The sequence below is a fragment of the Ambystoma mexicanum genome, chromosome 13 (assembly GCF_040938575.1).
Source record: "Ambystoma mexicanum isolate Mex_15411 chromosome 13, UKY_AmexF1_1, whole genome shotgun sequence".
Classification (NCBI taxonomy): domain Eukaryota; kingdom Metazoa; phylum Chordata; class Amphibia; order Caudata; family Ambystomatidae; genus Ambystoma; species Ambystoma mexicanum.
This window is the reverse complement of record NC_090938.1, coordinates 704,045,498-704,058,033: the sequence shown is the minus strand read 5'-3', so window position 1 is coordinate 704,058,033 and position 12,536 is coordinate 704,045,498. Positions and strand designations below refer to the sequence as shown.

Here is a 12,536-nt window from a genome sequence, read left to right as displayed (position 1 = left end):
CTGGCAAAGAAGGAAGAAACCAGAAATGAAAGCAGGGATAGAGTGAAAGATAAGTTGTATGGATTAGAAGGGGAGAAGAAGGGGGAGCCAGACCTTTGAACATATGCCCTGTTCTCTCCAAGCACGATACTTGGTCATCACCGGGCCAACACATCCTTTGCAAAACTGGGTAACCTGTGCAGCTGTTCAGAGAAGCTAATTACATTAGTCAAACACGTTGCACTCACCAAATCCTTTGTGGATCACCAGCTGTTATTGGTCTTAAAGTTGCAAAAATGTAGTGTGCGCAAGTATACTGGAGCTTTAAACACAAGAAATGTAGGGCACGACCCGATGCAGTAGCTGCTGTGCTAGTAAAAGGCCTTGCCATCATATATCTTGCAGATGGCGCCACTTCCCAAACCGAACGTGCCAAAAACCACAAAAGCCAAATCATTTTTAACTTTTATTTTCTGATAGAAATAATGCTGTCCAGTTATTCTGTACATTTATCTGGTACCGATGGTGACTTGCCACACTCTGATCAGGTTATCTGTATATCCAGCAAACAAAGTCTGAAAAACAAAGAAATCAGGTTAGAGAAAGATGGTGGTAGCAGAAACAAAATGAACATGGTGTTGCAACCAGATTTGATGCCACCAGATTTGATGCCAAGGTTGAGGTGGCAACAGTTTAGGGACCCTTTCACAATGCAGGACGAGTGAGAAAGGTGCATGACTATGCTGTGCATAAGGAATGGCCATGTAGAAGAGATGGCCCTTTACCCCATTGAGGTTGCTGGGTCTTTACCCCATTGAGGTTGCCGGGTGAGTTGTTCGTGCAACAGTGTAAAGCCCAAGCAGTAATACCAGTCAATTTCACTTGCAAGGTGAACACATGCAGAACTGTGAGGTGATCTTGAGCAGGTTAAAACTAACGCAAGTGTTTGTTGGCATTTGAGGCCTAACATTGCAAGCCTTGGCGAGTGGTCGAGGCTATTGGGGGGAGGGGGGGGACAGCATGCATGGTCAGGTACCAAGGCAGGATAAAGCCTGGGTTATGGGAGATTCAGGGACAGATCTTGGTTGGGAAAACAAGACGAGAGGGATTCAATGACTGGATTTTAGGTGCCAACAGGGTACCCTAGAGAGCAGCACTATTTAGACCAACAGTGCAATCACCAACGCTTGTGAATGTCTGGAAATGATTGCTGGAGTACAATTATGTAGAATAAGTTAACAGAGCCAAGTTAGTCATGTCACCAAGACAATTTTGAAGGCCTGCCAATGAAATCAAAGCAAGTGATGTGTAGCATTGGACATCAAACCAGCTTTCCTTCCATTACATTTTACAAAATAAAACATTTTCAGACCCAACGCTTCTGTGCCAACCAAAGGTAGTAGCAGCACAATGAACCATAGCATGACAATAACAGATTAACAGCCCTCAGATCTCATAATCTTGCCAGTCACAGAGTAGGGCAAACAAACTCAGTCTGGGCCAAGAGAAAGAAAAGCAGTGAAGTGAGCAGAATGTTATGTTGTGATTTATACAGAGCACCACTACCATTTGTAGTCTGTCGGGTCTGAAGAGAGCGAGTAAAGTGCAAGAGAGCTGCGATGTGCTGTTGGTTGCTTCAGTTTGGATGAACTGCGTGTGTTGTAAGATGTGTGATAGTTGAGACAGAGAAACCCAGACTTCTGAATGTAAGCCCCTTTCTCTCCAAGCGCGATATTTGTCATCACCGGGCCAAAACACATCCTTTACAAAACTACTACGGTCAAAGAGTAAGAGTTAGTTAACAAGCAAAACAAGATAAAACAAGAGTATGCACGAATGTATTCAGCTTGCTTCTGAAATGGCATTTACAACAGGAAACTCGCATTTGTGCAGTGTTGTACCCAATTTTGATGTCAAAGCAACATGCCAGTTTTCAGCTGCAACCCTAATTATGCAGACATCCAGGCACCAAGAATCACAACAGTGCACTTGGGCTCAGACCAGTGTTAAACAGGTGGAAAGCCAAACCTTAGTGTAAAGGACTAGAACGCAAAACAGCAGAGCATGTGGGAGCTTGCCTGTGCAAGCCCACACGCAACCACCTTTAAGCAGATCTGCCCTCTTACCAGCAAATGCAAAATTATTACGTTCATACACGTGGACAAGCCAATGATTATTGTGGCGAAGCATACCTGCCCATCAGCAGACCAGGCCAACGAGGTGCACTGAGGAGGCTCAGCTTTGCTGCTATTGCTGATCACTTCTTGCTTCAGCTCATCAACAATAATCTTGCCTTCTAAATCCTGGAGAAAAATTTGACGATTAGAGCCAAGCACACCAATACAACAAAATATTAAATTCGACAAAGTCCAAGACTAAGAGCCATGCCATACACTTACTCCCCCAGAACATGCTCAGAAACAGCCTCTGGTTTTCAGCACAGCAATAGTCAGAAGGCGTTTGAGGTTTCATCACAGTCTACATGAACTGGGCAGAGATTTGCAGCAGCTGGGGCGGCAAAGGCAAGCCTTTTGGCTGTAACAACCGGGGAGCGAGCCATTTACACTCCAGAGAAATCAGTTCTGCGGGAAATTGACAGATAAAAATAGCCCTGGGCTCCACTGGGGAATAGCAACTCCACAGGATAGGCTCAGTAGCATTTAATTCAAACTAATTTCAGGGAAAAGAAAAGCTAGAGAGATGCAGAAAAATACAGCCATGGTGGCTACCATGGACAGATTCAGGTCTTTTGCACACAAAAAAACCCACAACGATGTGAATAGATGTTGGATTGAACTTTACAGGTGGCAGATCAGACTTGCGCCAAGGATTCAAGCAGCCACACCAATGAGACCAAAACCCATACTTAAGTATGCATGTCCCACCTACTGCAACCCGACGATCACCCACATCAGGCACATACCCAAATCTTGATGCTGGGGCCAGTGGCCGCACACAACCAGTAGCGGTTAGGGCTGAAGCATAGTGCATTGATGGTGTCCCCACTGTCCAGGGTGTACAGGTGTTTACCCTCATTAAGATCCCACAGCATAGCCTGTCCGTCCTGTAGGGAGAAAGGACTGAAAGTTAGTATGCAGTCTACCATACTGGAGAACTAAATCCCACGACACAACGACAATACATTGCACGCGTCATGCTCAGAAACAGCCTCTGCTCTCGACATGGACATTCAGTAGGCATTAAGTCAAGTTTCATCACAGCAAAGACAGCCAAAACGCTATTAACATGTGGTTTACTGGCTGTAAACACGTAGCAGGCGAGTGGGTACAACTGCCAGAAATGTATTAGACATGAATGGTACCTTGCCACCGGAAGCACAGAGCGAGCCATCAGGAGATACTGTGACCGTGTTCAAGAAGCCAGTGTGGCCAATGTGGTTTGTCTTCAGTTTGCAGTTGGCCAAGTTCCACACCTAGAACCAAAAGATAAGAAGTCTGTACGAGCAGCCAAGTAAGACATGCCGCACGTAGAATGTTCTTAAGGCAGCAGGCCTTTGTGTCATCCATCCACTCTAAACAAGTGAACAAAATTACACCAGATAAGCAAACCATGACAGGTATGTAGAACAGTCTACATTCAGAAATGGTCCAGAACACTACGTGGCCGGGATAAGAATAAACCAAATACATTCTAAAGCATGGTGTGAAAACCTGACAGCGGCCTGCCCTAACCTGGTTACTTTTAACTTTCCCCCCCATTATCCACCCCCGCCCCACAAGTCGTCCTTCCTGCAAACTGCTCAAATAGGTCCCATTGGACTGCATTTAACTACTGCGCACAGTTGTTAGCATTACTATGATGTACTAGCCCACAAAACTGAGCCATTGTATTCCATGCTTAAACATGTGGCCCAGCAGTAAAGGGCCAGTCAACCAATTCTGCACTTGCAGCTGCACAAAAAAAAGCCCCAATGAAATGTACTGATGCACTTATCCCATTAAAAAATATGCGGACACAAAAATGTAGATTTAATACTATTATATAACTATTGCAATGGGACAAGTGCGCTGCTTTATTGACCTACAAGATACGTGAAGTCCATGCCCCTATATCACAAAGGCTGACAAAAACCTCAGTGATTTGCTTAGATGCAATGTGCCCAACAGGGTCGCATGTCAGTACTTTAAGTCACACCCTCGAATTGACCCATGTAAGGAGTCACTGGCAATAGGGGCAAGTGACATGCCAACAATGGCTGAAGGATGCCAACCACAGCTTGAGATGGAACATCCTGAATAGTAGCTTGCAAAGTTAGTAAGGAGGTAGGTTTGGTTGCAATCGACCCGCCATTAACCGTGCTCAGAAACAGCCTCTGCTCTCATCAAAGAAATTAGGAAGGCATTCATAAAGTTTCATCAATGCAAAGGTCTCAGGCCAGTAGTCACCCCCGCCCCAATCAGCTCTACCTCCAGCGACATGCGTTAGTGTGCGTTTATATACAGGGAAGAACACTTTTCATTGCAAAGTAAAGAACAAGAGATCAGATTGACAGGAAGCTGTGAGGTTCTGCTAACTGAGTGACGTTCTGACCAGGTTGTGGTGGCGATTAAATGAAACAGTCACTGGGGACATACATGGGTATACGCACATTCTTAGATGCAGGCAGGTGGTACGCCAGCTAGGTTAGGGATGCGACCAAGTGTTGGCACCATCTAGCCTGGTGACAGTAAGAGGAAATAGATGTGAAGTGTGAGTCCTGGTAGCTAAACTAACCGTGGAGGTGACAAACCATAGTTGGGGAGGCCAAAGAGGAAGTTGGTGCAGTGTAGTTAATGATTAAGAGGATTGGTGTGGAAATGTTGATAGCGATCAGGAGATTTCCAAGGTTAGTGCCCAAAGACCATAATGCGGAGAGGAGCCAAGACATGCTTTGTGAAGAACCGGGCGAGTTGATGCATCTCCGGAGAAGAATTGGTAGTGTGCTCGGAAGGATTCATTCAAGCAAATCTTGATACAAAGTGTGATCGACACGTTAAAGGCAGTGGACAGAGCAAGGCGAATTAGGATAGGTTGGGGTGCTTAACAGAAGGGATTCGTGATATGGCATTTATAACGCACCTATAGTGTTTCAAGGCGCGACACGGCAAGGGAGGGGCCGGGGGCAGAGGGAAGACAGACAGCAATCCTACTAGGCCAAGCGTCATTCAGATTGTGCAGGTGAAGAAGAAAAGTGTGTAGTGGAGGGGTGGGGGAAAGTGCAGTACAATAAAATAGTATGGCCAGCGTGTGGGAAGTGCAAAGGATAGTGCAGACAACGGTGTCAAGTGCAGGTGGGGGACCGTAGGGATACAGAAAAAGTCGCTAAGTGCAGGGGTTGCCAGCGCAGGTGTATAACTAGTGTGGGAAGGGAACCGGGCCAGAGATGAGGACCAGTACAGTCAGGAGTTCAGCATGGGAGAGGAGAGAAAGCAGGAGGGAGGTTTTAATGTGCTTCCGGAACCAGATGGTCAAGTGTCAGGGAGCCTGTTCCAGAGGGAGAACCCAGCCGAAGAAAGACCTACCACCAACTTGTTGATTCGAGAAGCGACTGACCCAGAGGGAGAGTTGGAGGAGCGAAGAATTCGAGAAGGAAGAGTTTAAGGTATTGAGGCCACAGAAGGCCTGTGGACAATGCAGATGGTTTTGAAATGAATCCTCGCAGCCACTGGGAGCCAGTGCAGAGATTTCAGTCCTGGAGAGATACAACCCCTGGGGCCAAGTCCTGTTGTGGATGAGTTGGAGGGCGGAGTAGAAGCAGGTAAATTTAAAGAGGTTGCTGCAATAGTTCAGCCTAGAGAACCAGAGCTCTGGAAACAGTGAGCTTCTGGGGGGCGGGGGAGGAATAATACCCGAGGTACAGCTGGTAGTGTGACTTCTTAGAGAAGTCACCCGTGGAGATGATAGTGAGCCGAGTGGGAGCAGCAAGAGGGCCAAGAGTGACAGGAACGGAGGGAGCGGGTGTGTCGATTAGCAGACTCAGTCTTACTGCATTAAGGCAGAGATCATTGGCGGCACACCTCTCCTGGATAGCAGACAGATGAGACGGAGAAGGTGGCCAAAGGTAGCCCGAATATGAGCTTAGTGTCATCCACATACCGCTGAAAGTTGGGGCAGAGTAGCAATGCAGTGGGCAAGAAGTGCCAGGTATTGGTTGAACAGCCAGAGGGAGAGGTTAGAGCGCGGTTTCCATGGAGCGACAGCACAAATCTGATTGGAGGGGACATTGCTGGTTGTTTATGGTCTTATCATTAAGACTGTTGAACATGACACTATGTAGTGTGGTAGGAGGAACAGGGCAAAAGTCAAACCTATTTGGGCCGGCCCCTTGCTTTTTTTGTGGCAAGGGGACTTGGCAGTTTTGGGCTTGGCTTAGAAGGGTGTCTGATGAGACAAGAGTGGTTAATCATCAATAGTGATAGGACTTCAGTACACCATGTACCAGCCCACTTCACTGGCTTTAGCTTTTATTAAGTTTGCCTTATAAAAACTGCATCGAGCAGTGGGAATCAAGGACCAAACTGGGGAGATGTACGTAGGACTGCTACATTTTATAGCGATTGGGAGAATAAAGCATGCACTGAGAACATAACCCAGGCGGAACCACCCCCTTCCGTGCATACAGAAACGCTCTGTGGTTATGAAGTGGAAACCAAATGTACATCAAGCTTGTCACCCTGCTGGTTGAAAAAGGACAATCTGAATCCAAGCAATACCACAATTTACATGTGTGCAACCACAACCGCTTCAATTAGCTAATTCAAGGACAGAACAGGGGAGCCAAGACAGTTGTAAAAGCAATTTGTATTTAACTGCCGAAATGTAACAAGCCAACACCTCACCTTCACCATCTTGTCCCAGCCACATGATACAATGATGGGGTTACTGCTGTTCGGCGAGAAGCGGACGCAGGCAACCCACTCTGAGTGAGACTCTTCCTGTGTGGGGTAAAAAGCAATCAGTACCACAACCCCAGCCAAACATTTCACAAAAAAATACGCATTCTGTCCCATCATCATTGCAGGACTTGTCATCAAACCACAAGGTCAGGAGACGTGTCATATGTAATCATAGGGACAAACACAAAAACATAATAGTGACACCCTAGCACCCCCCTGCGTGTTGCCAATTTGGCACATGCACGCTGATGCAAACCACTCACAAATGCAGTGTACAAGCAAAGTACAAAACAAATCACCTGCACTGTGTACTTGCAGACTCCTAGTGTGTTCCACAGCTTGATAGTTTTATCGCGAGAGCCAGACACAATCTGGCGATTATCAGCCGAGAACGCAACACTCAAAACATCTTTACTGTGGCCCACGAAGCGGCGGGTGGTGGTGCCTCTAGGAGAAAACAAGGAGAGATTAGTCTAGAAGGTTAGGCGCCAGCAGTGCCATGTCCTGCCGCACAAGGACCCAAGCTCTAAATAACTATTAGCTTTCCCGATTACATACTAGTAATATTCATTACTCCTAGTCCTACCCTTCCTCATCACAGTACGTACCTCGAGGCCCCTGCCTGACACAGGATTTTCTATTTCCTATAACCCATCCACTTAAACCATGCATCCAGTGCAACATAACAGGAGCATGGGACCTTCCCCACAGGGAGGGAGAGGGTCGACAACACTGACGAGGACGATTAGGACCAGGACTAATGAAGATATATCTGTCAAGTAATCAGAGCATTACCTCCACATCCACTCATCCCAGTACTTACCTCATGAGGCATAACATCAGCAACGGAGAGAGGTCCCAATATGAGCCAGAAAGTGCAGAACAAAAATTCACACCATTAACTCCTCTAAACTCACACCCAAAACCGCAACCCAGAAGGAACCATCCTCAGAGCGGGAGACGTTCAACAGTGGGCCCAAAAATAACCAAGAGACTCACTGCCGGAAAGGAGCAGTTCGAGCCACACTACAAAACCGCCTGCCGCACATACGAGGCAGGCAAGCCACCCACCCCAGCGACCAGAGCCCAAAAAACACAGGGTCAACCAGATCCTGAGGGGTGCAGAAACAGACAAACCCAGACAGGAACCTCCGAGTATCCCACAATACCAGTCTGTAGAAACCACAAGGTGGGGCAACACAAAGCCCAAATTCTCCCAGCCTACGGGCAGACATGATAGCGAACAGTTGGATGACAATATCAGAAATTGGGTGCAAAAGGCGGCCCCTGATGGAACCAAGACAAACAATCCCAAGGGGGGACGCATGAAGGCCATTCCACAACAAGGTCATCCACCCCCCCACCCCAAACCCTCCTCAGCCAGCTACCGGGAGCAGAAGAGACACCTTCACAGAGGCTGGAGAGGCAAAGATACACAGCATGGGAAACCCGAACCAGACAATCACAGCAAATACCCTGTCCGACAGTACCAGAACCATAGAGGGGAACCGGCAGTGGAGTAGATACGCCCGAACATTGTCCACTCCCCCTGACATGAGGCCACCCAGGGAAACAGGAGCGACTCCCCCAGGAACCCAAGCTGCCAAAACATTGCTGCTTCCTTCCTCTGACCAGCAACGATTCTCTGCAACAGCGGCACGATGCCCAAGGGCTGCTGTGTACTGTAAAAATACTAATGAAGAGCAGCCGGACCCCCCCAAACATTGTCCGTCCGGGCCAACGCTGCCCAGTCTTTTCCAGAAACACCTGGAAGTACAACAGGCCCTGGAGAATGGCACAAGTCTCTCCAAGTTGAGAGAATGACGGCCCAGCGCCGGAGCCCACAACCCCTGGGCCAAGGGGACACCCATTGTGGCACTCAACCCCCTGGGACACCCCTGCCAGGAGATCGGGAACCCGCAACAACCACCACTGTAGGGAGGCCCACAGAGCCCAGACACTAATCAAAGCTGTGCAAGCATGGGAAGCTAGATGCAGTGGGAAAGTGGGTAAGACACCAGAGGACGCAGATGAAGACGAGTCCAAGGAACCATAAGACGTAACATAGCCGAGACGCCTTGCTAACACCCTCCCCCCACCCCCGCAGGATCCATGCTAGCCAGTGCAACACGAACCCCTGACCCACATGCAGTGGGGCAAGACCAGCCACAATCCTCCCAACCCAGAAGAAACGGGACCAGGAGTACTGAAAGTGAGAAACAGGAGGACCCACAAACCATGACCCGGCCAACACAGAGCACAGCCAAGTCCACCAGGTGAAAAACAGAGACAGGACCCATGGCTACTAGGAACCACCCTAGACCATGCGCCCCGATCACAGGAGCACTCGCCCCGAAGGAATGGGGCGGCGGAGCAACGGCCAGAGACTAAGAGCCCATACCCAGTGAAGTGTGACGGACCCGGGTAACTTTCTCCAGAACCGGTTACTAAAACCAAAAATGCACTCAATATGAAGTTGAAAGCCACCACTCCAAGGAGAACGCCAATCTCAAAATTTTACAGGATGCTAAGCAATTAACCATCAACAGGCAAACCAATCCTCGTGCAATGACGGCAGGCTGCGTTCTACCCTTAATGGATGGTGTCTCCAAAAGGGTGCGTGGCCTCTTCCACAAACGCTTAATCGTGCCCGTTCCCTACTCTACACTTCCTGCTGTGCGCCTGAAAGGGCACCGTCCAATTAGCATCCTATACTTGAAATGACTCCCAAGCCACCTCCCACCACTAATGAAACGTCGCCACGGGCAGAATACAATGGCAAGTGTCGTGCATGCTGGCAAAGTCTGCCATGTAGCCGAGTGAAAGCCCCCCTGAGTTGCAGAGTCCTAGATGCAATTCAATAAAGGCAGCCTCAAGCATTCATACACTACAGCACCTAGCCACCATAACTTACGTGGTAAGATCCCACAGCCTCAGGGTGCCATCCCAGGACCCGGAGAGAGCAAACTGTCCATCTGAAGAAATGACCACGTCGCTCACGAAGTGCGAGTGCCCCCGCAGGGCCCGCTGCGGGATGCCGTAGTTAGTTTCATCCCGGGTCAGCTTCCACATAATGACACTCTTGTCTGCGGGAAGAAGAAAAACCACCACATGAAAACATCCCCCAAAACTCCACAGCGAGCCCCCACGTGGTTTGCAAAGCTACAAGGAAAAAGGCAGGTTATCCACGCAATCGTACATTAACAACGTGAATTGATCTGTCCATGCACAGCGAGGGGAGCAGGCGCATTAACGGCACCGGTCCAAAGATATCACCATGCAAGGGTTACTTTCTGCCTCGTCTGACACCACATTCACCTGCATGGGCACGAATGGGCAACACAGAGGCAGAATTGCTAGTCTCTCTAGAAAGAATCCCGGGTGCTCCCAAAACGAGTCAATTCCCGCCCCTACAAAGTGCACTTCGCTAGTTCCGATCTCAATCACAACTTGAGGATCTTTCTATACCTCAAGTTAGTTTACTACACGTCTGCGAACAGACATGGGGTACACAACCCTCCCTTCTCATGCCACCCTCACCCGTTAAAAGGCCATTGTACTCCTACTGCCCAGAACTCTGCACTAACGGCCACTTCCTTTCGGGTTACACACAAAGTTCACATCTGGCATATGCCCTCACCCCTTTACGTTCAATTCCGTGTGCAACGTCCCACATTTATTGCGTCTGCCACAGCGGGCCCTTCCTCGCTGGACTCACCCCATCCCCTTCATTGCCCCTTCAGCCTGCCCCCGCTCACCGCGGCTGGAGCTCAGGATCATATCGGGGAACTGTGGGGTAGTGGCAATCTGCGTCACCCATCCATTGTGGCCCTTGAGGGTGCCCCGAAGGGTCATCTGTTCCGACATGGCGGCAACGGGTCAGGGGGAGCGGCGCGCGCGGAGGATGGAGGCGGATGGAGCACGAGAGTGCACCGGCAGCTCCTACTCTCACAGAATCGGCCGTAGAAAGAGAGAGTTTCCGGCGGAAGCGGATTTAAAGAGCCTGAGAACTGAACGGAAATACGACGGCGTACTGGGAAAAAAACAAGATGGCTGCGCCCGTCTCGGAGGCAAACACCTACAAGACCATAGAGAACTACAACACACATTGCCCGTACTGCAAGATGGCGGCGCGCTTCAACGGGCAAACGCTTGCCACTGTGCCTTGTACACCGAGTTTTTTTTTAAAGACTAGAGGGCCAACATTCTATGTTCATTGACAGCTCAGACGGAGGCAGCCATGGACGCCATGCTGGTGGAATAGAATCAGTAGAATCCCCAGCATTTCCTATGGAGGAGGCTGCAAATACAGTGCATTTTTTTTCTTGTTACTTACAGCTTTATGTTAACATACACATAAAACCCACCAGAGTACAGGTATGTTATTTCAGTCAGTGGTGGCCTCATATAAATACAAATTGTGACGATTAATGTACTCCAACGTCCCTTTTCCTGTCCTAACCCCAGGATTAATTCCTGTTTCATTCTTGTTTTTCGCTTAATGTATCCCAGGTTTTCCAGGTTTGTACATTTTAAGATGTTGATAGGTTTGTGCATGCAATTTGAAAGGCTTTGGGCCTGACCTTGGATTATGCTTTCTCTTTAACTTTACTTTTCGAGCAGCTTTTACAAAACCAATAATAAACATTAACCAAAACTCAAAACTACAAGACCTATTTTAGATTGTGTCTTTGGTAGTTCAAGGTATTATTGGTCCATGAAAAAACAGGTGAACAAAATAGCCAATCCACATCCATCTAGACCCATAAACACTGTTGCTTCCTTGAAAACCAGATCTTTATTTGCAGCTCGAGCTGCGAGCTAAGTGGAATTTTCTTTATTCATTATTGTTATTGTTGCGTTTTCATATATATATATATATATATATATATATATATATAATTTATTCCCGCGTAGGAGCTGTGCAGCGTACATTAGACCGCTGCATAGCCGGTTTCATTAGTGTTATTGTTGCAGTCGTGACAGGGCTAGCGCTCGAGTGACCCCAACGTCCTAGGCCATCAAGTAGGGGACAATACGGCCACGGAAGAGATGAGTGCTCGGCGGGCTGTAGGAAGTTCCGGAACTTCAGATCTACTTCTGTGACCGCTAAAGAAAACGAGAGCCACAACAAGCGTTACGCTCAGGGACATTTGCGTTTATAACTCAAGACGAACAAACATCAAAGGTGACCGGAGAGTGAGAAAGCGCAGCGTGTACACAGCGGTCCTACAGGTTGTGAGAGCATTTGCAGAGCCCTACATGTGATGGGCACAGACCCTGGTAAAACCTGATTGCTGAATGATCAACTGCTGGACTCACTGGTGTGTATATGTATATATGATGGTAAGCAGGCCCAAGACCATATATATATATATATATATATATATATAATTGATCACCCTTATTATGGCCATGAGCTCCTCCTGTGATAAAGGGAAGGCATTAGCCAGAAAAGATCCCACCCCGGCATGGGGCAAGTATTACAGAAGGCTTTTGAGGCCACCATGTGTCATAGTTCCAAAGAGGTAACGCTGATGGAGGATTGGCAGAAGTTTTCCCAGGGCTTGGAAGAACTCAAAAGGATAAGGGAACTTGTGTGAGTGAAAGGGGGAAGGAAAGCAGCCCGCAAAGCCCACAAGGCACAGACCCACCCCAGGC

General features: G+C 48.3%; 1 protein-coding gene and 1 non-coding gene across 2 annotated transcripts; both read right to left on the bottom strand.

Annotated features, from left to right (window-relative positions):
* Nucleotides 1–432: 432 nt before the first annotated feature.
* On the bottom strand, nt 433–10,887 carry RACK1 (receptor for activated C kinase 1). The gene is made up of 8 exons (XM_069634804.1): nt 10,634–10,887; nt 9,790–9,961; nt 7,175–7,322; nt 6,819–6,914; nt 3,302–3,412; nt 2,903–3,043; nt 2,172–2,282; nt 433–554 (listed from the first exon to the last, which is right to left on the bottom strand). The coding sequence occupies exons 1-8, from the start codon at nt 10,740–10,742 to the stop codon at nt 489–491; spliced, it is 954 nt and encodes a 317-aa protein (XP_069490905.1). The 5' UTR covers nt 10,743–10,887; the 3' UTR covers nt 433–488.
* Nucleotides 10,092–10,225, bottom strand: LOC138522168 (small nucleolar RNA SNORA13). The gene has a single exon (XR_011283269.1). It is a non-coding gene; the product is annotated as a small nucleolar RNA SNORA13 (small nucleolar RNA).
* Nucleotides 10,888–12,536: the final 1,649 nt, after the last annotated feature.